This window comes from Diabrotica virgifera, chromosome 3 (assembly GCF_917563875.1).
Source record: "Diabrotica virgifera virgifera chromosome 3, PGI_DIABVI_V3a".
Classification (NCBI taxonomy): Eukaryota; Metazoa; Arthropoda; class Insecta; order Coleoptera; family Chrysomelidae; genus Diabrotica; species Diabrotica virgifera.
Window position 1 is genome coordinate 175,487,920 of NC_065445.1, and position 27,701 is coordinate 175,515,620.

Sequence of the window (27,701 nt, forward strand, 5' to 3'; positions counted from 1 at the left end):
GCCACGTGCCACCTCCGGTCCCGAGGAGCACGGATAATCGGGATTCTATATATAAGAGTGACGCACTACAACTACCTCGGCTCTATAATAAATGCAGAATGGACCAACAACCAAGATATAAGAGCGCTCATCGAAAAAGCTAGATCCACCTTCAACCGTATGGGAACTTTTTTCAAGAGCCACGACCTTTCTCTTGGTATGGTGCGATGTTACGTCTTCTCTGCCCTTTTTTATGGTGTTGAATCGTGGACCTTGAACGAAGATATTATGTGCAGAAAATTGGAAGGATTTGAGATGTGGCTATATCGGAGAATTCTTAAAATGCCGTGGACTGACCAGGTCACAGATGAATATTATGTAATTTCAATTACAGTCGGACCCGCTCATTGGAATAGTCTTAATGCCAAGCAAAAGTATTCCGATAACCGGAATATTCTAATAACCGATCATTGGTAGCTAGAAGAAACGTTTTGGTATCTTAAATTTCTATTCCTTAAATCGGGATATTCCTATAACCGGTATTGTAATAAGCGGGTTCGACTGTATTTCTTATTCGTCCTTTTCGTACTCGGTGCAATTTTGATTTTCCTAAAAATATTTTTTGTGTAATAGTTTCATGATTATATTCATCTGTAAAGAGTATTTCAACGACCGTTTTTGCTTATTTAATAATATTTTCCTATTCCTATTACAAACTAAGCTTTGTTTTTAAACCAAGAAGAGTAAACTAAAAAGACAGATTCGCACCCAAGAAAGTCACTAGAGATATCACCAAATACATTTTCTTTTTTGGTTGACCATATCGTCCTTTGACGGTAATCCATAAATATTATATTATACTAATACGTCGCTAAAGAGTTCTAAAAACAACTTTTTTTTTTATATAAAAACAGATTAAAAATCTGAAAATTAAAGAGGAAAAAGACGCAGGAATAACGCAGAAAATACAAACAATCGCTGATATAACTTAATTAACCTATGAAATGCCAATAGTGTCAAAATTTTATAAATGTCATTAGTGTCAAAATTTGATAACAGTGGAGTAAACTTGCCTGAGGTTGGACCAATTACAAACAAGCTTTACGGCGCGGGAAATTTGAAATACTCCTCCTCTTGGTTTAAAAACAGACTATAATTTTGGACGACACGGTCTTTTACCTTTTTTTATCTAATATGCTTACCGTTTCCCCAAAATGAAAAAAATTATATTACACACTGTAGTTATAGGAATATTAAATAAATCCATCACTTCACGGATTGTTTTATTGCGGAAATAATTTTTAATCACCAATTCAGAGTTTTTGCACAGATACCTACTACGCACCATTGTATCGATAATAATATTCAATAATACGGTGTATTATTGAAATAATACAGCGATTAACTCAATTTGACAGGATATTAACTGATTTTGTTTGGTTTTTAGAATGTTACTTCATACTATCCCACTATTTAGTTGCCACTAATTTTTGCATATTTTGATAATTCTTATGACATTAATAGGTTATATGAGTAAGAAATATTGATCACGTTCTGTGATTATTTATCATTTTTAAATATTACTTAGACAAAAGATATGATAAGAACCATATGCAGAATGAGATTTGACCACTGTCTTACTCCATCATATTTATTTAAAATTAATATAGCTGATAGTCCACAATGTATTTGTGGACAGTTGGGCAATCTACAACACAAAATTTTGACCTGTTCTCTTATCTCTAATAAAGTTAATATGTTTTTAAATTCACTGTATTCTTTGACTGATGTCCACCATCCCATTAATTTAAATTATTTATTAACATTAGAAAATAATGAGTTGGTATACCGACTATTGTATAAACATATTTTAGATATTAAGCTTAAATTGTAATTGTAAAATATAGAGTAAGTATTTCTTGTAAATTGTTATATGTTAAAAGAAAAAGAAAAGAAAAGAAAAAAAAAAGAAAAGAAATATAAAAAAATAATAATAAAATAAAAATAAAAAAAAATAAAAAAATAATAAAAAAAAAAAAAAAAGAAAGAAAAAATATAAAAAAAAAGATATATAAAAAAAAAATAGAAAAAAAAAATATAATAATTAAAAAAATATAAAAAAAATATGTAGATAAAAATGAATGACGAACTTGGACAGTCCATAGTAAAATAGCTTTCGAATTAAGTAGAGGGCTAAAGAAGAATGTTGCAGTTTTTACTGTGGAATTCTGAGAACATCATTTGGAAAAAAATTAATAAAAATATATATATATAAAAAATTATTAAAAAAAAATACAAAAATAATTATTTATTAGTAGAATTGTTTATTATATTAGTCTTAGTTTTAGGATAAGATACGAAAAAATGACTAATAAAATAAAAAATAGTAAAATTGGCGAATGGATTTAGTGTCCGCAGTCATATAAACCCAAACAAACAACAACAAATATTACTTATTTAGCAATATTATCATTATCATTATTGTTAAAAAATAAATAAACATTCAAATAGCTGGTTTTATTATACAGTCAAACCCGCTTATTGGAATAGCCTTCGTGTCAATCAGAAGTATTCCTATAACCGGGATATTCTAATAAACTAATAACAGATCATTAGTCGATAGTAGAAACGTTTCGGGACCTCAAATTTCTATTTCTTAAACCGGGATATTCCTTTAAGAGGTATTCTAATAAGCGGGTTTGACTGTATATTTTACTTTGTCCCAATATATACAGTAGAACCCCGTAAATCCGAACCCCGCGAATCCGAACTTTCGGCAAATCCGAACCAACGGAAAGTGAAAAAAATTGAAAAATTCAAGACAAAAACTTAAAAACATGTTTATTATACAGAGTAAAGCCAGAAAATTGGACAATGTAGGATTACTAGGACTTTGACATTTAAAATTTCTTAAAAATAAATATTATAGTTTAATATATAGGTTTATAAAGTGTTTATAAAGGTTAAACACAAACTTACTTTGGCTCTCTCATAGTCAACTTGAGTCCAAAAATATTGTCCACACTCTTGCGAGAACGTTTGGCTACTCAAAATCACAATGAAAGCTTTGAACTACTAGTTAAGGCTAACTTTCGGATAATCCGAACTTTTCGGAATCCGAACAGGCTGTCCCCCCAATTAGTTCGGATTTGCGGGGTTCTACTGTAGTTTTCAGAGCTCGTATGGTCACATCTAATCTTACCACTATTTTATATAAAAACAACAGATGTCCTTTTAGAACACATTTAACAGTTATACATACTTTGGTTAAACTCCTTGATATGAATAAACACACACTTGACCTTTCAGCCTGATAATGACAATACGCTTAATATATGGCGCACATTTCAAAAATGTTTGATAATACATACATAATATCAAATAAATCTAATGATAAAAATGCCACGATAGCAATGTTTTCATATTTTTCTTTCGGCAAACAAAATGAAAAAATAATCTATTTACTCACGGTTTTTGTTCCAAATTTTAACGTACCGATTAGCTTGACATGAAATTTGGCATTTACACATAGCTAACATGTCAAAGAAAAAAGTGATAGTGTGCCGATGTGTGCTTTTGCCCTGGTAGTGAGTATCAGCTCTTCTCGGGGGTGAAAAAATACATTTAAGATAAGTCCGGAATGGATGAAATGACTAATTCTAAGCAACTTTTGTTCAAAGTTTTTTCACCAAGTCAATACTTTTCGAGTTATTTGCGGGTGAATTTGTTCATTTTTCAACAAAAAGACCACATTTTTAGACAGGTTTTCGAAAATAACTCAAAAAGTAAGTATTTTATCGACAAAAGCACTCTTAGCAAAAATATAGCCTATAAAAAGTGAAAAAATGGTTACGGTATATGAATAAAGTGTCTAGACTAGACAGACCCAGTAGAAGCAGAGTTGTAGCTAATGAAAAATAAGCTCTTATTCACCAAATTCCAGATCGAATATTTCAACTTGAAATAACCAAAAAACGAAACACTTTCGGGGAAAACATCACAACTTTTTAAAGTGATTAGGAGAAACTTTATTTTTGTTTTTTAAAAAAGTTTCTAGCATCAACTGTAAGCAAGTTATGCTCAAAATAAAGTTGGCCCCTTTTTTTGTTAAAAATATCGTGAAGATCACCCCCTATTTAACATCCCAAATGAAATCAATCGTTACTGCTTCACTAGTTACTTTATTTATTGTATTGTTTAATATACAGGGTGTAACAAAAATACAGGTCATAAATTAAAGTACATATTCTGGGACCAAAAATAGTTCGAATGAACCTAACTTACCTTAGTACAAATATGCACATAAAAAAGTTACAGCCCTTTGAAGTTACAAAATGAAAATCGATTTTCTCGAGTATATCGAAAACTTAGATTTTTTATTGAAAATGGACATGTGGCATTCTTATGACAGGAACATCTTAAAGAAAAATTATAGTGAAATTTGTGCACCCCCTAAAAATTTAATGGGGTTTTGTTCCCTTAAACCCCCCAAACTTTTGTGTACGTGCCAATTAAATTATTATTGTGATACCATTAATTAAATTCAATATTTTCAAAACTTGTTTGCCTCTTAGTCTTTTTTCGATAAGGCAGTTTTATAGAGATGCGTTTTTTTTTATCTTTTTTAATATGTTTACGTAAAAAATTATGGGAGTTTTGTGCCTTTAAACCCCCCAAATATTTGTGCACGTTCCAATTAAACTATTACTGCGATACCATTAGTTAAACACAGTGTTTTTAAAAAATTTTTGCCTCTTTGTATTTTTTCGAAAGGTACCTTTTATCGAGATGTGGCTTCTTTTTTAATATGGTTCAAAATATACCTAAAAATGTAAATCATAAATAAATTTTCATATTACATATTACCAAGTCTCCATAATCGTACTAACTATACAAATATGTGGTGGATTTGACAAATATTCTAAATATCGTGATAAAAACTGACTTTTCGAAAAAGTACTGAGGCAAAAAAGTTTCTAAAACAACATGTTTAACTAATGGTACTACAATAATAATTAAATTGGAACGTACACAAAAGTTTGGGGGGGGGGGAGTTTAAAGGAACAAAACCCCCATAAAAATAAAGGGGTGTCCAAATTTCACTGTTTTCTTAAGATACTGCTGCCATAAGAATGCCACATGTCAATTTTCAATAAAAAATAGTTTTCGATATTATTGGAAAAAATCGATTTTCATTTTGTAACTTCAAATGGTTGTAACTTTTTTTATGTGCACATTTTTTGTACTAAGGTAAGTTAGGTTCGATCGAACTATTTTTGGTCCCAGAATATGTGATTAAATTTATGACCTGTATTTTTGTTACACCCTGTATATATGATCTGTAAGTTTCATGAGTTAAAGTGCTTATTTTTGAAAAAAAAATTGTTTAAAGTAATTTTTTTTAATTTTGAAAAAAAATGCATTTATTTCAAAATAACTGAAAAATTATTAGTGATACCAAAAATATTAAAGAGTAAACAAATGTAGGTTTTGCTTTTTTGAATATTTTGAATTTTTAATTTTTCTGGAAGACAGATGATATTTCTGTTCAAAATTGTCATACACTCGTGACTCATTCAAGCCCTTTCAATTAGAGTTCCTTCAAAAAGAAGTAATTTGACCAGACGAAACGTACGAACTTACAGATCATATAAACAACCAGGCAAATTGTTAAGCGGAAACGATTAATTCCATTTGGGATGCTAAACAAGGGGTAATTTTCACGATTTTTTTGCCAATAAAAGGGACCAACTTTATTTTGAGCGAACTTGCTTACTTTTGATACTAGAAACTAAAAAAAAAGTAAAGATTTTTTTAAACACTTTAAAAAAATTTGTGATGAGTTTTCCCCGAAAAGTGCTTCGTTTTTTGGTTATTTCACGTTGAAATATTCCCTATATGAAATATAACCTATTTTTCATTAGCTACAACTCTTCTTATACTGGGTCTACAAACCACACACATACACCGTTTTTTTCACTTTTTTAAAAGCTACATATATACAGGGTGATCAACTTCTGTGACAAAGTCCAATATATCTGTTATTATAAAATATATGAAAAAAAGTTGTTAATAAAAGTTATAGACACCTTTAATGTACACATTTTAAAATTAGTGAGAAATATACAGGGTCCTCCATATCACGGTGCCAAACCAAAGTTATGTTTTTTAAATGGAACACCCTGTATTTTATTCAAAATCTGGTTTCTCTATATTTTTCTGATTAAAAAGATATAACACTTGCCTAGGGTTATACTGAGTGTTTCAAAGTTATGGGCACTTTTATCAAAAAATCATACTGATTTGATCGCCCTGTATGATTCTAACAGTATAATATAAACTTATTTTTTTACTGCTGTTGACTGTCAATATTAAAGTAGTTTTGCAAAAACGTACAATTTTTTTTATATCTACGCAAATTGTATACAGGGTAAGTCAAAATGCAAATAAAAGATTTTCTTCATATTTTTAAATGGAACACCCTGTATTTTATACTACCATCGAAAAGTTTGTTCAATATACTTGCATATCTTTTAAAAATTCCCTATACCTAAAGTTATTAGTTTTCGAGATATTTTAGTTTTATTGCAGATACCTCATAGATACGTTTATTACAGTAAATTAATTACCCTTAATATTAGAAACCTCCAATGAGTTTGTTAATGATAATTAAAATTAGACTGCATTTCATTTTTTCTCCAAGTTTATGGTAAATTCTATACAATAACGACAATTTTATATTTACTAACAAAATGATATTAATTTTCCGAGAAGAAATGGGAACTATAAATTGCTGCAAGTTCTTGTTTAAGGTGGCTTTGAGATAATTGACACAAGAACTGTCAGATGTAAGATTTTAATTATCTGTACGTTTTTATTTTTGTTATTGATTATAATTGTTTGCCATATTGTTATAATTGTTGCCTAACAATGAATTTTAGTCGCGAAGAAATGACAGACATAATATGGATTTTAGGAGAGTGTTTCAAAAACTCATTAGTTGCCACAAGAATTTATAACGAACGGTGTCCATAGCGTCAACAACCAAATAAGAGAGCATTTGGCAACTTATTAAACAGGTTAATCGTACTGGTTCTGTTTATGTAGCAAAGGAAAAAACAAAAATCATTATTACGGATGAAAATGAATTAAATATTTTACTGCCTATTACAGAAAATCCTCATACAAGTATTCACACTGTTACAAGAGAGCAAGATATAAGTTATGGACCTATCCAAAACATACTCAAGAAAAACAACATGCACCCATATCATATACAATTACATCAGGAACTTGTTGGGGAAGATTTAGAACGAAGAGTACAATTTTGTCAATGGTCACAACAACAAATAGTTATACAGAGAGATTTTTTTGAGTTTGTTCTTTTTTTTTGGAGACGAGGCAACATTCCACAAAAATGGTAGTGTAAACAGACACAATTTTCATTATTATTCCGCAACCAATCCGTACTGTGATCAGACACATAGTCAAACTTGATGGTCCTTAAATGTTTGGGGTGGAATCATAGGCAATTACGTTATAGGTCCTTTTTTCTTTGAGGAATCGGTAAATGGTGAGGTTTATTTAAATTTTCTAGTGAATCATTTACCTATTCTACTTGAAAATGTTCCATTAAACATCCGCCAACATATGTGGTACCTTCAACGGAGCCCCTGCTCACCACAACGCACTTGTCAACGGTGAACTCGATGAAATATTTCCTGAAAGATTGATAGGAAGAGATGGGCCAGTTCACTGGCCACCCAGATCACCAGAATTAAACGAAGTTAACTTCTTTTTTTTGGGGTTATATTAAATACATAGTGTATAGGCCACCTCCAACAATAGTTGAGGATATGAAAATAAGGATTTAAAAGGCCTTTCAAAGTGTCACACAACAAATGCTTACAAACATCAGTAGGTCTTTCCAAACTCGTCTCCAGGCTTGTGTAGACGTTATGAAAGGTCATTTTAAACACCTTTTATAACATAAGAAATACGTTGGACATTTTTTTTTATTTAATTTAGTTTTTTAATAAATTTTAATAAAATAAAGTATTGTTATTAATAACTAATATAAGTACATAATACATGTTGTTATCGACAATAAAACAATAAAATATCTCGAAAACTAATAACTTTAGGTATAGGGAATATTTAAAAGGTATGTAAGTATAGTGATAGAACTTTTCGATAATAATATAAAATACAGGGTGTTCCATTTAAAATATGAAGAAAATCTTGTATTTACATTTTGACTTACTCTGTATACAATATTGTAGTTATAAAAAAATTGTACATTGTTACAAAACTACTTTAATATTGACAGTCAAAAGCATTAAAAAAATAAGTTTATATTACACCGTTAGGAACATACAAGGCGATCAAATCAGTATACTTTTTTAATAAAAGTGCTCGTACCTTTGAAACACTCAGTATAACCCTAGACAAGTGTTATATCTCTAGAAGCAGAAAAATGTACAGAAACCAGATTTTCAATAAAATACAGGGTGTTCCATTTAAAAAAACATAACTTTGGTTTGGCACCGTGATATGGAGGACCCTGTATCTTTCTCACTAATTTTAAAGTGTGTACATTAAAGGTATCTATAACTTTTATTAACAACTTTTTTTCATATATTTTATAATAACAGATATATTGGACTTTGTCACAGAAGTTGATCACCCTGTATATTATTGCTAGGAATTTTTTTTGATAAAATACTACTTACTTTTTGAGTTATTTGCGAAATACCGTCTAAAAGGTGGTTTTTTTGTTGAAAAATAAACATATTCACTCGCAAATATCTCGAAAAGTATTGATTTATAGTGAAAAAACTTTAATAGGATATAAATTATTACGCGAGTGAGTTTAGTTTAACCCTGACTGAAGGGTTAAATGAAAGTGGCTGTTATTTACTTCTTCGATCTGCTAATATCTCAACAAAATTTTATTGATCTTGAGGTTTTCGTAATTTTTCGATTTAAACATTCGAATTAGAATATGTATGTAGAATATATTGTTTATGTGACCTATTGTGTTGGATCCCGTTGTTGGAACTATAAAAATACGTAATAAAGTTTATGCAACTGTATTTTTGTCTTATGATATCTAGATAAAAAGTGAGCAAATATAATATTTAAAAATGTTGAATATATTCTTTTGATAAGTAATTTTATGCTAAAATTTCATTGAAACTAATATTAGAAACACAGTTTGCACTATACTATAATAATGCATGTATAATTTACGTCTACGTCTGATTCAATGTTTTACTTATTACTCATTATTTTCGGAATTGGCAACATTTATAATAATCGTCCTAGCCTTGTCGACATTTAAAAATAATAATTGTATAAAAAAATGAATATTCCCAACTTCCTTAATAACTGGAGATAAATTTACGTGCACAATAAAATTAGCTTCTCAGTTATTGACTAAATCCTATTTACGTCATTAACCTTGAGACATTCATTCGTTTTCGATTCAGCAAAAAAAATTTCTGCCACGCACTGTATTTACATTGCATTAATGGTTTTGAGACAAACGACAAAAAGAAACGGGATTTGAGATGTACGTGGGAGTCGTGGGATCTTAATTCCGGATGAATCAGCTAGTTGCTAGTTCCCAGTTATAAGACATGGTCAGCGACTTTATTCTTTCATTTGGTTCATTTAATACATCATATCATACATCGCCAAAATAAAAAAGTTGAAAAACATTACGAGCTTACCGAAATGATTGCATCAAATTTGTAATCAGTAATCACTTAAAATAAAGTCAGTGTGTGTCGTATTTGTATATTTAACGAATATAAAGAAAATATGTATTGTTGAAGTGTAAGTGTGTAAAATATTTTTTTAAGAATTTATAACTTAGCGCTTCTGGTCATAATACACTCACCGACACAATTAACCACCCACTTTTTATTTCTTTCAATTTGCAGAAATTATCAATCTTGGATCACATTTAAATGAAAAATACGGTGAAAATTACCTTTAAGGAAAAGAAAACAATAAATTTATTAAAAAAAGTCATTTATCAAGGGATGCTTCAAAAGTCCAATGTTTAACCCTGGAAGATCACACCTATTTTTTTTAAATAAACCGCACACATGGGTATCAGATACCCAATGATTTTTTGTCAAGAAATAAAAAAAAGTGAATATTTTATGGTTTGCAGAGACTCTCTCTCATTTTATTAAAATAAATCATTTTATTTTCTCTCTCTTAATTGTATTAACACAAAAGAATATTAAAAATACCTAAAAATAATTAACAAACATTTTCTAAAAAACCGGAAATATAATTCAAAATATTTTAATTTAATTTAACAACAAAATGGTCTTTCTAACTAAAATATAACACCTTTTGATTATAGAACTCATATTCATTATTAGCCAGGTATTTCAGTTTCACTCATTTTAGTGACTACATTCATAAGACAGTGTGGCTCTATGCTCCATTCCCATTCCACATCCATGCATTATGCTTTATAGCAAGGCGAGAATGCACGCTTTGCTTTTCCATCTTTGCCTTTGCAGAAATAACACCTAGTTTGTTTTACTAAATTTGTGGGATGTTGTATTGTTAGGTCATTAACTTGAACGCACACTTGGTCGCAAACCTCACACATGGGTGCTACATACTCTAGCCTGTATTCAATAAATTTTCGTGATTGGAAATATTGCTCAAATGAGACCGCAACTACACACCCGTCCTTGGCAGACTAGAGACTGAATTTACATAAAGCAGCATTGCCATTGAAATGCAGCTGCGCAAGCTACATGCAGTTAAGTGGCGCGATGGGTATCTCACACCCAGGTGTGAGCTTCCAGGGTTAAAGATCTTCGAAGAAAATTCAAACAAACAATTTTGAAATTTATAGTCTAATTAAAAAATTAAGACTTCTTGGAGCCGGTTTCAGCAATCCATTCATGATATCCTGGATATCCGATTGTCGGATATTGTGCCACTCCTCTATCGCAACCGTCTTAGCTCTGGCTAGTTAAAATCAGGACTGCGGGCCGGCCTTCACTCTGCAATTTGAGATGACCGCTCCATTCTCAGCATCTTGTTGAGAAATCGCTTTTGCACCGCTCCTGAAGCTAGTACTCATCTTTTAGAGTTAGAGGATAAATATTTTGTGAAATTTTATAATAAGAAAAGGTACTAAAATTTTATTGAAAAGAGAAATAGGACACTAAAACAACATAAAAAATTAACATAATAAACTCGTGGACGCACTGGGAAAATCACGAAAGTAAAGTTTTGAGAAAAACGCATTTAAACATTATTATACCTTATGGCTTACCTCTTAAGAGGCAACAGTAGCGATCAACAGGTAGCAACAAACGCGGTCCAAGATTGCGGCTGTAATTTTGAATATTTTGTCGAGATATTTCGCACACATATTCGTAATATGGTAAAGAATGGCGGTACAGAGCCCAATTTGAGAAATATGTTAGTATGTGGAAATTACTCTATAACTAAATAAAATATTGTAAAAAGTAGCCTGTACCGCCACTAAGAAGAAGAAGAAGAAAATAAACTTTCTTCAAATAAACTTTTTTATCCCATGCCTAGATTTTGTGTCATATTGGCCCTAGTAAAAATTTTTATCTCTAACAAGAAATCGAACATATATTATAACTAAATAACTGATTAGTCAATATAAAGAAAGTGTCACTGTCATTTTGACAATCCTGCGTCAGATTTCTGTTCTGTTAACATGGCGGATACGATTCGTATCGAGTGTTCGTAATTCCTTTGCAGGTAACAAAACAGAAATCTGACGCAGGTTTGTCAAAATGACAGTGACACTTTCTCTATGTTGACTAATCAGATATTCTGTTGTAATATGTTCGATTTCTTGTTAGAGATAAAAAATTTTACTAGGTCCAATATAACACAAAATCTAGGTATGGGATAAAAAAGTTTATTTGAAGAAAGTTTATTTTTTTGTTCTTCTTAATGGCGGTACAGGCTCCTTTTTGCAATATTTTATTTAGTTATAGAGTAATTTCTACATACTAACATATTTCTCAAATTGGGCTCTGTACCGCCATTCTTTATATTACGAATATGTGTGCCAAATATCTCGACAAAATATTCAAAATTACAGCCGCAATCTTGGACCGCGTTTGTTGCGGTACCTGAATATGATTTTGAACGATGTTAACCACAGGTGGTGTGCACATACATGTACATACAAATATTTGGAAAAACATTATTTTATTCATGAAAACTTAGAAAAAGATGGAGTTAGTTGATTTTCTTTGTCATTGAATGTAGCAATTTAAACACAGTGAATGGCGAATTTCGAGATATACGGTTTTTCCTATTAACATATTGATGTTTGTGGATTTAATGGTATTAGAATGTCAAAATTGAAAAAAAATGGAGTTAGTGGATTTTCCCAGTACGCCCACGAACTAATGTAATTCTAGCCAAAGTTTAGTCACCCTCTTTCATTGAGTATAAAATTTTCAACGAAAATTTTGTTTTCGTTTATAAATTCGCAAAATCCGTTCGTTAGTTCGTGCGTCGCCGTCCCTGCAATACTTGGAGCCAACCGGATACGAATGTATTCCTATGTAGTTTTATCTCCTGAATCCAAATCTGAAAACGGCATTTCGATATATCAAACCATCTTCGAGATAAACGACCTCAAAGTTAACTTGTATCTCAGGACAGCAATTTAGGGTCCTTTAGCAAATTTAGATATTGAGAGAATCCTACAATACAGACACTGCTAGAAACGCATTAAACCTAATAATGTACGTAAAAATGCAAATGAAAAATATACCACAAAAAAAAGTATAGCACATGACTTCGACTGACATTGGCTATAAACACTTGTGATCAAGATCCTAAATTGCTGTCCCGAGATGCAAGTATTTGTTTGGTTTGACACGTAAACCGTAAACGTCAAGTTCAAATGTCAAATAAATAAATTTTATTTATAGGGCTTTTAATTCACAGTCATTTGTTTCGAGCTTCTGTCATGTGTCGTATAGATATCTACGTCATACGTCTTTGGTTTGTACCATTTGGAATACCATTGGAATATACCTTTAACGTATGACGTATATAGGGTAAGGCAGATAACTGGCCTATTAGAAATATCTCGAGAACTAAAGGCAACAGAATCATAAAAATTGGAATAAAGGGATTTTGAAGGATGATCTATTAAATGAAAATATTTTCATCTCTTTGCAACTTCCGGTTATACCGGAAGTTGCTTATAACTTCGTTTTTTTAAATGGGACACCCTGTATATTTTTACATTTTTGGATTCTCTTCGATGTCTTCTTTCTTAAAATATGAGGTTTTTTAATATTATACAGGGTATTTTAAAAGATAATTACGTTTTTTTATTAATTTCATAGCAACATTCACACCCTGCAGAATTGTAGTAGTTTGACATCTAAAACTCTACTTAGTTCAAATGATTTTTAATATACTCTACTATTGTTAAGAATCATTAGTATAGCTAAATTTTTAATTTTAGTATACCGGGTTGGTCGAAAATCGGAATGAGTATTTTCTGAGCTTTCTTAAATAGAACACCCTGTATTTTTGTATTGTAATGAAATGATATTTTATAGTACTTTTTTATTTCTTAAGCATTCCCTATACCTAACTGCTTTAATTTGTGAGTTATTGGTGATAACTAGCTAAACAATAATTGCAACAAAAAATACGTAAAATTTTATTAGGTTGGCCGTGAAAAAACTCAATCCCAAATAATTTTTCAGAAATAAATACATATTAATCCAGACTGGTCCTTAAAATTACCAATAATTGTTTAGCTATCAAAATACCTACGTAGTTAAGATTGTTGGTGCGACCAACAATTAAGCACAAATTAAAGCAGTTAGGTATAGGGAATGCTTAAGAAACAAAAAAGTACCATACAATATCATTTCATTACAATACTAAAATACAGGGTGTTCCATTTAAGAAAACTCAGAAAATACTCATTCCGAGTTTCGACCAACCCTGTATACTAAAATTAAAAATTTAGCTATACTTATGATTCTTAACAATAGTAGAGTATATTAAAAATCATTTGAACGTAAGTAGAGTTTTATATGTCAAACTACTACAATTCTACAGGGTGTTAATTTTGCTACGAAATTAATAAAAAAACGTAATTATCTTTTAAAATACCCTGTATAATATTACAAAACCTCATATTTTAAGAAAGAAGACATCGAAGAGAATCCAAAAATATAAAAATATACAGGGTGTCCCATTAAAAAAACGAAGTTATAATTACGAAGTTATTCCGGTATAACCGGAAGTTGCAAAGAGATGAAAATATTTTCATTTAATAGGTCATCCTTCAAAACCCCTTTATTCAAATTTTCATGATTCTGTTGCCTTTAGTTCTCGAGATATTTCTAATAGGCCCTTTATTTGCCTCACCCTGTATATATAATATATATTAATATTAGACGACAAATGACAATCGAGGAAAAGCCCTATTAATGTGATGTACAATGTTAAATGGCAGCTTACGTACGTAATGTTAAATGGCAGCTTATTATTTTTTTATTTGAGCTGTTTATCCAATGATATGTATTATATTATTATTATATTATGTTATATACGGCGTGTCTGGGTTTCATAAGTTGGATACGTAATTTATTATGGGTAACTTTTTCAACGAAAACTTTTCGTTTATAAATTTGCAAAAGTCTGTGTGTTATTGCGTTGCCGCTCCTGCAATAGTTAGAGCAGATGTATCGATGGATTCTTATGTAGTTTTGTCTTCTGAATCCAAATCTGAAAACGGCATTTCGATATTTCTAACCGTCTTCGAGATAATCGACCTCAAAAACTAAAATGTGACATCACAATCCGGTTATTTCCTACCAGGCACTAAACGTCAGCTGAAATCTTTGATTAGGAAGTAGGCTACTTTTTTAATCTGAATTTGTTAAGCAAAGCAAATGTTATTATTTACATTTGAGTTTGACACTTCGTGAATGTCAAACTAAATTTTAAATTATTTAGCTATTAATAAAATATAAATGACATTTTATAGTGAATTTAATTATTATATAAAATAGTATGTGTAATAAATGTATAAAAATACAATTTGAGTATATTTTGAAAGCAATAATGTATTAATAACTTTCAAAAGGTTTGTACGAGTAAGTGTACGGCGTCCCCTTTAATGATAAATATACTGTTCCATAAGTACCTACTACTACAGTTCATCAGTAAAAAGTATCTTTATGTATTATATTATGTATTTCACAATATTTGAAAATTGTTCTTAAAATGTTGTTTGGAATAAAAAATTATAATATTTGACGAATTTTCTCAAATTAAGGATACCATACATCATTTTCATATGATGCAACTATCACGAATCAAATTTTATTAATTTTATACGAGGTATATAAAAAATATGAATTTCGAGTAAAGTATCTTTATACACTGCGCGTCATAGAAAACGGGCACCCCAAAAAATGGGTCATGTTTGATGTCAAGTGTCTCCTAAACCTGTCGGCCGATTTAAGTAATTTTTTCAATATCTTATAGCTTTATTCTCTAACAATATCGCTGCAATAATATTGTTGCTAAACACGTAAATTTTGATTGTATACCGGGTGTACGAATCAAACTGTGTTTTTTCCTCAAAGTTTGCAACACCCTGTGGCATATTCTAGCATTTATAAAATACTGAAATTAAAATACAACTATAGCCTCAGGTTCTCTTAAAATTCTGTTTATTGATACATTCGCTTATATTGGATAATACAAAAGTTAGGTACTTTAACAACAAGCCACGTTCTTCATCAGTACAGGGTGTTTCTAAATAAGTACGACAAACTTTAAGGGGTAATTCTGCATGAAAAAATAATGACCATTTGCTTTATAAACATATGTCCGCAAGTGCTTCGCCTCTGAGATACAGGATGTTGAATTTTTTCTTACAAACCGACTATTTATTTATTGTATTAAAACCGGTTGAGATATGCAAATGAAATTTGGTGGATTTTAAGAAATAGTTATTGCGCATTTTTTGACATGCAATTAAGAATTTTATATTCACGTATGCACGCCAATGGTGAATATAAAATTTTTAATTGTATGTCAAAAAATGTGCAATAACTACGTCATGAAACCCACCAAATTTTATTTGTATATCTCAACCAATTTTTAAGCAATAAATAAATCGTCAGTTTGTAAGAAAAAATTCAACATCCCGTATCTCGGCAACGAAGCATTTGCGGGCATACGATTGCAGAGCAAACTGTCATTATTTTTTAATGCAGAATTACCAGAAAGTTTGTCGCACTGGTTCTCGCATTTAGAAACACCCTGTACTGATAAAGACCATGTCTAATTATTAAAGTACCTAATAACTTTTGTACTATCCAACATAAACGAATGAATCATGAAACAGAATGTTAAGAAAACCTGAGGCTATTGTAGGGCTTTAATTTCAGTGTTTTATAAATACTAGAATATTTCACAGGGTGTTGCAAACTTTAAGGAAAAAACACAGTTTGATCGGTACACCCGGTAGGTATATAATGAAAATTTACTTGTTTAGCAACAACATTATTACTATTCGCGGTGTGCAAGTACTTGGAAAGGGAAACGAGAAACGACCCTGCGCGAGTCGCGGAGAAATATTGCAACTATCTTAAATAATTCATATTGTCAATTGAAATTGTCAAATTGACGTATATTTCATACCTTCTGTCAATGAAGCAGAAAAATTACATATTGCTCCACAATATTGATATGATATGCAATTATTATATAAAGGTAAATTTAATTAATTGTATTTTGCTTGCAGTACTGCATTTTAATAACTAATTTTATTTACTACATACAATTGTTGATGTTTTCATAACATAACCTGAATCTTATTTTTTCTTCTTATTATTTTTTTTGGACTATGGCCTTGACAATTATCCAGTAACCAGGACTAATATAATTGGCCAATATAATTAAAAGTGCGAATAATAGTACAGAGCGTAGAAATAGGGGTCGCTTTGCCGAACTTGCACGGTCCCAATATACAGCGATACTGTTAAAGAATAAAGCTGTAAGATATTGAAAAAATTAATTAAAGCGGACCGCAGGTTTACGAGATACGAGACATGAAAAATGACCCATTTTTGGGGTGCCCGTTTTCTATGACGCGGAGTGTAGTTCACAACATTTAAATTAGAATGATTATTTGCACATTAAGAGGATCGGTACGTATTTTCGGCTGCAATGCTATTCAAATGGGGATTCATTTTTTTCGAATCCTGAGAAAACTAATAAGTATTTTTGAAAAATTTAAATGCAGAATGAAAGATTACGTTATTAGCGAGGGCCGAAAGTCCCTGAGAACTTCTATAATGTTTATTTTAATAAGTTACAGGGGTGAAAAACTAAGGGAAAATTTAGTGTGATTTTTATTTTCAAATATCGCATTCAAAATTAACTTTTTATTTATTCTAAGGGACTTTCGGCCCTCGGTAATAATTTAGTCTTTCATTCTGCGTTTAAATTTTTCAAAAATATTTATTGGTTTTTTCAGGATTCGAAAAAAATGAACACAATGCCGTGGTAATATTTTCCAAATCTGTCTTTTGTCTTACAACGCACTCAGCCGAATATAATATTGTCAGCATATATTGTCAGTCACACATAGTGATGTGAGTTGTAAAATTACATAACTTACGTTACATAAATTACACGTAACTTACGGTAATATTACATGATACCCGTAACTTAATGTAATTTATGTAATTTTTGGAATTTACGTAATTTATGAAATTTAACGTAACTTATGATAAATTTACATAAATTACCGTAATTTATGTAATTACTGGTAAAATTACATATATTATGGCAACTTATGCGCGCGCAATTGTCGTAAGTGCGGTGCGCCGGTGCCGGCGCGCGCGAACCAGTGGGTGCTATTACGCTCGTCGCTCGTTAGTCGTTCCTTAGTCTGAGTCAGGCAGGTTATGTTTACATTTCTGTTATTGTATGTGTAATGTGTATGTATAAGTTAGTTTTCGACTGTTCTTTCTCTATTCATTCACGCAGCGTTGGTTACTTTACATTTATTTATAAGGAAGCACAGAAACTATAAGGTAAGAAATATATTATTTCTACAAACAGCAAAACACGTGCCGGTGATGTCCATAGCAACCTTAGATTGGGAAACACAGGGGCGGGCCTATCGCATATCGACTGTACGTTAAATCTAACGCGCGTCATTTTATATGTGGCTACAGTACTTAATTCTGAATTCGGTTTACCAAGTTTTATTCGATTTTTTAGATTAGTTTACTGTACAATAACTATAAGAATGATAGGAGCAACGGGGTACTTGTGCATGTAGCATGTGTAATTGAATTACACTGACATAACTTACTAAATAAAAAATTTTGATAACGTTGAGGGCAAAATAATGTAGTTGTCCGATCCAGTATTCTGCTTATTCGAATTTCATTAAATTGTTACACAGATTCAATTTTAATCTTTCTTCTATTTAAGGATGCCTAACAATTTTTTATGCCCTCGTGCCCATCAAATACTTTGAAAAATAATGTTTTTTCCCTTCTTAATGTTTAAGTCTACCTGAATATTTTTTTTAGGTCATAAAACATGGTGAAACGTAAGACAGATATCTGGCTTTATTTTGAAGTGTTACCTGCGGGTTCTTCTAATCAAAAGACCATAAATGTGAGGTGTAAATTTTGCAAGAGTGTACATGCAAAAAATGCTACAAGAATGAAATCTCATCTTCAACAATGCACTTATGTGCCGCATATGATAAAACTTAAATTCAATATTTTAACTCCAAAGTCAAAGGGGAATCACTCTAAATTTCCATTTGAAACATCCATGAAAAAGATCACATCGGCAAAATTGGATAACGATAACACTGATGCTGCTTGTACATCATCAACGGTTTCCACAGCATCAACATCTGCTTCTGATAACATTCATGTGGAAACACCTGTTTGCACAAAAATCAACAGAATACAATCATTTTGTGATCGAATGACACACGAACAAAATAACGAATTGAATATTTTGCTTGCTAGAGCTATTTACACCAGTTCAGCACCACATTCAATTACCGAGAATGAAGATTGGAAATTGTTTTTTAAAAAAATTAGACCTTCATACACCTTACCATCGAGATATATGTTATCAAATCGTCTCCTGACCGAAGAGTACGAGCGAGTTGAAGTTCAAGTTAATGATAAAATTAAGCAAGCTGACAATTTATCATTGCAATGCGATGGTTGGTCCAACTTGCGAAATGAAAGTGTAATTAATTTCATTGTTACAACACCCGAACCGTTATTTGTCAAATCAGTACTAACAAAAGCAGAGAAGCATACCGCAGAATATATAACAAAATTAATGGTTGAAGTTCTGGAGGAGTATGGACCTAAAAAATTTTTCGCTATTGTGACTGATAACGCAAAGAATATGAGGAAGGCTGTGAGACAATGTGAAGAGATGTATCCCCATCTTGTATCATACGGCTGTTTAGCGCACACATTACATTTATTGTGCAGCGATATTTTGAAATTATCTTCAATAGAGACACATTTGTCACATATTATACATATCGTTAAAACTATTAACCAGTGTCAAGTACTGAGAGCTCAATTCACAGAAATAAGAAATGAGATGAAGTGTGGAGTGTCTCTTAGCCTACCTGTAAAAACAAGATGGGGTTCACATGTAAAATGTCTTCAAGATCTGACTAAATGCAAGTCCGTCCTACAACGTCTAGCAATATCTCCAGATAAAACAATTCAAGATAGAATACGCAGCGCAAAAGCAAATTTACTTGATGAAGGATTCTGGATAAATTCTAGCGCTCTTGTTGAATTGCTTAAGCCAATTACTGAAGCAATAACACGTCTTGAAGGAGATTCTTCGTCAATTCATTTGGTTTGTGAAACTTTCGCGAAAATCGGTAGTAACATATCTACTCATTTAGAATGCGTGAAACTAACGGATTGCGAAAAAACAGAAGCGATGGATAAATTTATATCAAGGAAGGAATACGCCCTTCAACCGATCCATTTTGCCGCAGACTTACTAAACCCTCGGTCTGTTGGTGCAAATTTATCATCAGCCGAAAGGATTGAAGCGATGAAATACATTACTACTATGTCAACCACGACCACGATAGAGATTGGTGATGAAGGAGTGTCAAAGATTACTGAGGATTTAGGAAACTATTTAGCTAAAACAGACTTTTTTGGCGAAACATTTTTATGGAACATACTCGATAATGTCTCTTTGGTTACATGGTGGAAAGGATTTTGTGGACATTCATGCCTCTCCAAAGTTGCAGTCAGGATATTGACAATGCCGTGCACTTCTGCGGCAACAGAGAGAAGCTTTAGCTCCCAGAGCAGCATTCATACGAAGAGAAGAAATCGCCTAACAACTCAAAGGGCAGCAAATTTAAATTATATACAATATAATTCAAAATTGCTGAAACGTTCACGACAACATCACATACAAAGTCAATATCCTATAGAAGAGACTGTACAGAACAACGTTTCGATAGAAGGTAGAAACTTACAGAAGGAGATAGAAGTAATTGAAAACCATATTTCCGAAGAGGAAGAATTAGACGAGGTAATTTTAAATTTAGGCATTTTTTAGATATGTGATATGTGCATGTGATATATGCAGTTTGCTTCTTTTCCGATTTTCCAATGCATTCCACCGTTTTCGAATAAAAAATTATAAATCTTATGTTTTCAGACAATATCATCATGGCATTCAAATACAACAGGAAATGGAAATTCCGACGATGATTTTAATTTTGCTGACTTTGCAATGACCGATGATGAAATTGATCAAAGAATGGAAACTAGGGAACAGAGACCAGCACGCATTTTGAGACAAAGCAAAGTGAACATTTTAGAAAACGTCTTAATGAAATCGGTAAATTAGTGTAAACACATACATATTTATTGTTTATATTCCAAAATTATCAATTTCAGGGTAAAGGCACAGAACAACCCCAAAAAAAAACGGAAGTCGAGAAGGATACTTCAGATGCCGAAAACAAGGTAGTTAGATCTGTATATATTATATTATAAACCCATTATTTTTACTCTCTATGTTTACACTTTCCTATTTAATTTCAGGATGCAGTTCTGGATTTGCCGGAGATAAAAAAAATTACACAAGGCTCATTGGAAGAGCAAACAATTGAAACTTCGACGTTTTATAACAAGAAGGTCTCCAGTTGTCTGCGAAAAAGGAAGTTGTGATTTATAAAAGCCGCTTAAAACAAAACTAAAGAACCTATGTTTTCATTTCTTTATTATTTGTATGTATTTCTTATCCACTTTTCTTTATTTCATAAGTATGTAGTTACTTTGTGTTTATTATATTCAATATGAATGCAAACAATTGATTTTTTAATACAATGAACATAAATTACATAAGTTACATAAATTACATCTGGTTTGTAATTTTTGGGTAATTTTACACGTGTAACTTACAATTTCTGAAATTACACGTAATTTCACATCGCTAGTCACACACTGACAATCAGTGACAATTTTAAATATTTGACATTGCATCGGGAATATTTTGAGAAATTGATTAAATATTATTGATATATAGTGTATTTGATAAATACTTGATTAAAGACGTGAACTTAATAAAAAGTTATTTATTGTGTATTATTTGGGGAAGATCCAAGCAGAGAATACATCAGATATATCCTGTGATCCAAGTATTTTGTTGTTAGAGATGTTCAAAATTGTAAGCGTTCCATAATAACAATATATTATTAAAAAATCACTTTAACACTTTTCCTCTTTTCTCGATTGATTATTAGTTTTTGTTGTACAAATAAATTATTACAATCACTGAAAACATAGTTAGTGAAAAAATTATCACATTTATTAACTGAATTAATAATTTGCAATTATAAAAATAACAGTTATCCAAGAACATTCAAAAGCCATCTTTTTAAATTAATTATGACATTTTTCAAGTAGAATGACATTCTAGTAATGTTTACATATCCATACCAGTGTGAATTTTACTACACGCATTTGCCGTGTAAAGACAGAAAAAGTAGGGATACACGTAAAATATTTGCGAATTATGTACCCATAGCCTTAAAACATAATTTTTAATTCTAAACAACTTTTCGTAATAGCAATTTTCCATATTATGGATTTAAATACGTATATAAACAAAGTTTTCGTTATGATAATGCTCGCATTTTCAGCTTGTTATTTTTAATTTTATGAAAAAAGTTTATCTTCATAAAAAGTTTTGCATGTTCTAAAATCTAGGATTCAACCATTAGATATCAAATTGTATCTATTTTATACGAGGTATGTCAATAAATAAATATGAATTTCGCTTAAGAATAAAGCACCTTTATTTCTCACAATATTGAAAATTGTTATTATGAAAAGTTGTTTTAAATTAAAATTATGTTCTAATATATGTAATTACATCCTTCTAATGAAAAAAAAATATTTTAAAATGTTTCAACAAATTACGGTTAACTTAAATCATTTTCATTTATAACTCTTTTATTATCAATTTGACGAAGAACAGTTATTCTTCATAAAAAGCTCTTCGTGGTCTAAAACCCAAGATACAACTATCACATATGAGATATCAAATTTTATCAATTTTGTACGAGGTATGTAAAAAAATATGAATTTCGATCAAAAGTAAAGTAACTTTATAGTTTACATTATTGCAATTACAAGGATATAATTGCACAATAAAACGTAGTTTTTAATTCTAAACAACTGTTCATAAAAGCAATTTTCCGTATTATAAATTTAAATACCCAAATAAACAAATTTTTCGTTATGATAATGCTCGTATTTTCAGCTTGTTTTCTGTAAATTGGACAACGACCAGATGTGACATATCTTTCTTTACAAGACTCCAAGTAAAGTTATACATTTTGAAGATGCTTACGGTTGTATCTAAATATTGACGATTACTAGATTTTCTAACATAATGAGGAAGCATTCGAGGAAAACTCTCAATATGTTCTTTGTCAGTTTAATATTTTCTTCACTTGTTGCGTTGTCGCATTCTCTGGAAGATAAATAAGCATACCAGTTTTCGTTTTTCTAAATAGAAGCGTTCTGGAGGTACTCAAAAAAATTGATTACAAGACGTCATCTTCAAAGAACTCTAGCTCTCTTAGGAAGAATTTTCGGACTAACGGTTACGTAATATTTTGATCCCAGGAATTTGCAGTTAACATATTTCCAATTATTAATGAAATATCCTGTATCTGTCCAATGTGCTTTATAACCTCATCAATATTTTATTATTAAAATTAAGAATACTTTTATGGATAATCATAATGAAAATAATTAAGATATCGAAAGAATTTCTGTTTTTTTCGACAACATTATTTATTGGTTTGAACAGTTATTAAAAACTATATCTTGAAATGAAATATATTATGATTATATCTTACAAAAATAACTTGTTCCAGGATGGCTGAACTCAAAAAGGAAAACGGTAACCAGTTATACAAAACCAAACAGTACAGATCTGCACTCCCTCTCTATAGCGAAGCCATCAATCTTTGTCCAAATGTAGCCCCTTATTATGGAAATAGAGCTGCCTGCTACATGATGCTTTACAGGTAAGTTGTTTTAGTATGATTTAATGCAAACATTGTATCCTTTACGTGTCATTTATCCGATGCAGGTTGCAGGTTGGCAATGGTCATGGCTATCACCAATATGACATGGCCATGGTTGGCAATGATATGGTCCAATCACCATTCCCCCAAGTTAGACAGCCATTAGTTTCTTCTGCTTCCTATACTTTTGTTGATCTGGAACTTTTTTCATATATAAGAAATAACAAATTTTATATTATTTACTTCATTATTTCGAATATTTTCTCTCATACCTCATACCCCGACTATAATACTGGGCATAGACGCCATCCCCCACCGGCACCTTTAGAATCTGTGCAATGTAATCTTGTAAAAATGAGAAATAAATATTTTTAATATCACCAGGTTTACAGAAGCTTTGGAAGATGTCAGGAAAAGTGTGCAGCTGGATCCAGAATTCGTTAAAGGATACATCAGAATGTTAAAGTGTGCTATAGCAATGGGTGACACCACTACAGCTGATTTTGCCATTAAGAAGCTTCAGGACTTGAAAGTTGACCAACAAAGTAAGTACAGACTTATTGTTAAGGGATTTTTGGTATATCATCATCTTAAACTGATTAGCCCCGAATGTGGTCATTACTTATATCTTGGTTAAGTTTACGCATAAAAACTTCATCCCAGTATTTACAGTTTGCGCAGCGTGTTTCTGGTGGCCTATTCGTGGTTTCTATTACTTGTAAACCAAGCGAATGATAAATAAAAGAAGACACGGGGAGGCCTAAAAGTTGCACCTCACTACCTGCCTATACATCAAGGCCAAATTCCAATAAAAACTTGGGCCCGATACTCAGTTAGAATTAACTATTCTAATTGGGAAATAAGCCACAATTTAACTTGAAAAAATAATCTTATTAACGTTTCGAAAATATAATTTTGTATTTTGACTACGATGTCCGAAGTGGAAGTCGAAACATTAATAAAATTATTTTTTCAAGTTAAATTGTGGCTTATTTCCCAATTAGGATAGTTAATTACAAAAATGCCACAACGAAATAGCTTCAGAACATTATCAAGAAACTCAGTTAGAAGTAATACTAATACAAAAAATTCGCTGCAAAATGAAATCAAGAGACGTCTTATATTTCAGTTCGTTCATAAACGCCCTTACGTACGTTTCACTCTCATTCGAGATCCTCGAGGTAAATCTTCGGAGTGGTTAAAGAATTTAAATATCTAATAGGAGCAACAATCGCAAATGACAACAAAATAGAGCGAGAAGTTGAAACGCGAATAATGGCAGGAAACAGATCTTTCGTTGCAATGCAACATCTAATGAAGTCAAAACCTATGTCACGAGGTGCAAAAATTCAGATATACAGGGTGTTTGGTAAAGAAGTTAATAATATATAGCTTAATCTTAGATTCCTGAGGTTAAAATAGGTCGATTTAAGCTAACTTACCTTAGTACGAAAGTTGATAATAACCGAAATACAGGGTGTCATAGTTAAACTTTTATTTTATTTATTCTTGAATATTTCCTAACAGGCATAAGACATCATCATCATTATCTTTGCCTTATCCCTATGCGGGGTCGGCTTCCCTAATTGCATTTCTCCACACAATTCTATCTTGGGTCATATCAATGTTAATCCCCTTTACCAACATGTCCTGCCTTATCGTCTCCCCCAGGTCTTCTTTGGTCTTCCTCTCCTACTCCTTCCAGGAATCTGCACTTCAGCTATTCTTCGTATTGGGTGATTAACGTCTCGACGTTGAACATGACCAAACCATCTTAACCTATGCTCTCATTTTGGCATCATTTGGTGCCACGCCTAGACTTCCCCTAATATACTCATTTCTAATTGTATCCTTCTTTGTCACTCCACTCATCCATCTAAGCATTCTCATTTCCGCCACATGCATTCGTTGTTCCTCTTTGTTTTTCACTGCCCAACATTCAGTTCCGTGCATCATAGCCGGTCTTATGGCTGTTTTATAGAATTTTCCCTTCAGCTTCATTGGAATTTTTCTCACACAACACACCACTCGCTTCTTTCCACTTCATCCATCCAGCCCTAATTCTACTGCATGCATCTCCATCTATTTCTCCATTACTCTGTAATACCGATCCTAGGTACTTAAAACTATTACTTTTCACAATCATTTCACCATCCAAGGATACCATTTTATTTGTAGTAACTCCATCTTTAAATGAACATTCTAAATACTCTGTTTTTGTCCTACTAAGTTTTAAACCTTTTTCCTCCAGAGCTTGTCTCCACTGTTCCAGTTTTTGTTCTAAATCTCTTTCACTATTTCCTAGTAACACTACATCATCAGCATACATTAGGCACCATGGAATACTACAGGTTTCTCTGTTATCTGGTCCAAAACTAATGAGAATAAATAAGGACTAAGCACCGAGCCTTGGTGCAATCCTACTTTCACCTGAAATTTATCAGTCTCTCCCACACCTGTCCTAACACTAGTTGTTACTCCCTCATACATATCTCTCACAATCTTTACATATTCGCCAGGGACTCCTTTCTTATTGAGTGCCCACCACAGAATCTCTCGAGGAACTCTATCATATGCTTTCTCAAGATCAATGAATACCATTATGAGCGTTGGTCTCTTTATTCCTGTATTTTTCCATCAGTTGCCTTACAATGAAAATTACATCTGTTGTTGATCTGCCCTGCATAAAGCCAAATTGATTATCGGATATTTCGGTTTCTTCACGTATCCGTCTATCAATTACTCTCTCCCATATTTTCATGGAGTGGCTAAGTAGTTTTATAGCCCTGTAGTTTGTGCATTGTTGTATGTCTGCCTTGTTTTTGTAGACAGGTACTAATATACTGCTTCTCCATTCGTCCGGCATTTGTCCAACTTCCATCATAATTCTATTAAATAGACCTGCTAGCCAACTTGTTCCTGTCTCTTCCAATGCTCTCCATACTTCCCCAGGAATATCATCTGGTCCGACTGCTTTTCCTTTATTTATTTTTTGAAGCGCTTGAGCCACTTCCTCGTTTGTTATTCTGGTAACCATTGCTGTTACTGTCTCCGTTAACTCCACGGGCTGTCTGTCAAATTCTTCATTTGTCTAGACTGTCAAAATAATTTCTCCATCTCTTTTTGACATCCTTTTCGTGAGGGCATAAGACAATAACAGGCATGAGACAATAACACGAAATTTGGTAAGCGGAGGTTTTTTGGGACGAGAAATCTAAGTTCACCACCAAAAATGATGTATTACCCAGAGGGCGCCACATACGCTTTTCAGCGCTCATTTATTAGGTTCAATTTTTTTTTATTACCCACTCGTACATACTTTTTGAATCAAAACTTTTATTCTCTTAATGTTTTTACTTAAAAAAGGTATACTACATTCATCTTGCTAAACTTACCGATTTCGAGATAAACGCATTTAAAATCTGCGAGGCAACATCATTGTTTACATAGTATCATTGTAGTTACACCCGAAAACTAACTTAAAACCATAAAAATTTACAAAAATGTATCGCAAATTTATTCAAATGGAATTTGCGATGCACTGACATAAAATGAGAACTGTACAATTATTATGGTTTAAGTTTATTTTTCGGGTCTAACTACAATGATATTATGCAAAAAGTTATGCTGTATCGCAGATTTAAAATGCGTTTATCTCGAAAACAGTTGAGTTTAGCGAGATGAATGTAGTGTACCTTTTATAAGTAAAAATATTAAGAGAATAAAAAATTTGATTCAAAAAGTATGTAGAGTGGGGGATAAAAAAATGAACGTAATAAATAAGCGCTGAAAGACGTATGACGTAGCCCTCTGCGTAATACATCATTTCTGTTAGCGAATTTAGATTTCTCATCCGAAAAAAACCCCGCTTACCAAATTTCGTGTTGTTATCCCATGCCTGTCAGGAAATATTCGAGGATAAATAAAATAAAAGTTTAGCTTTGACACCCTGTATTTCGGTTATTATCAACTTTCGTACTAAGGTATGTTAGCTTAAATCAACCTATTTAAAGCTCAAGGTTAAGCTATGGCCCATTCTTTACCAAACACCCTGTATAAG

At 31.7% G+C, this 27,701-nt stretch overlaps 1 protein-coding gene and 1 long non-coding RNA gene across 4 annotated transcripts in view; one reads left to right on the forward strand and one right to left on the reverse strand.

Moving 5' to 3' along the window:
* The window catches only part of LOC126881407 (uncharacterized), a 32,574-nt gene extending 29,234 nt beyond the window's left edge, over positions 1-3,340 (reverse strand). Inside the window, exon 1 of one of the 2 annotated variants that reach the window (XR_007696836.1) lies at positions 3,242-3,340. This is a non-coding gene — a long non-coding RNA (uncharacterized LOC126881407). Of the gene's footprint in view, positions 1-2,958; positions 3,176-3,241 lie in introns of those variants that run through there. The other variant, XR_007696837.1, reaches the window with a different exon arrangement.
* The window catches only part of LOC114344671 (dnaJ homolog subfamily C member 7), a 123,270-nt gene that overhangs the window by 42,974 nt on the left and 52,595 nt on the right, over positions 1-27,701 (forward strand). For both annotated transcript variants that reach the window (XM_050645668.1, XM_050645667.1), the window contains exons 2-3: positions 23,489-23,641; positions 24,026-24,186. In XM_050645668.1, the coding sequence (XP_050501625.1) occupies positions 23,489-23,641; positions 24,026-24,186 (314 nt within the window). The remainder of the gene's footprint in view (positions 1-23,488; positions 23,642-24,025; positions 24,187-27,701) is intronic.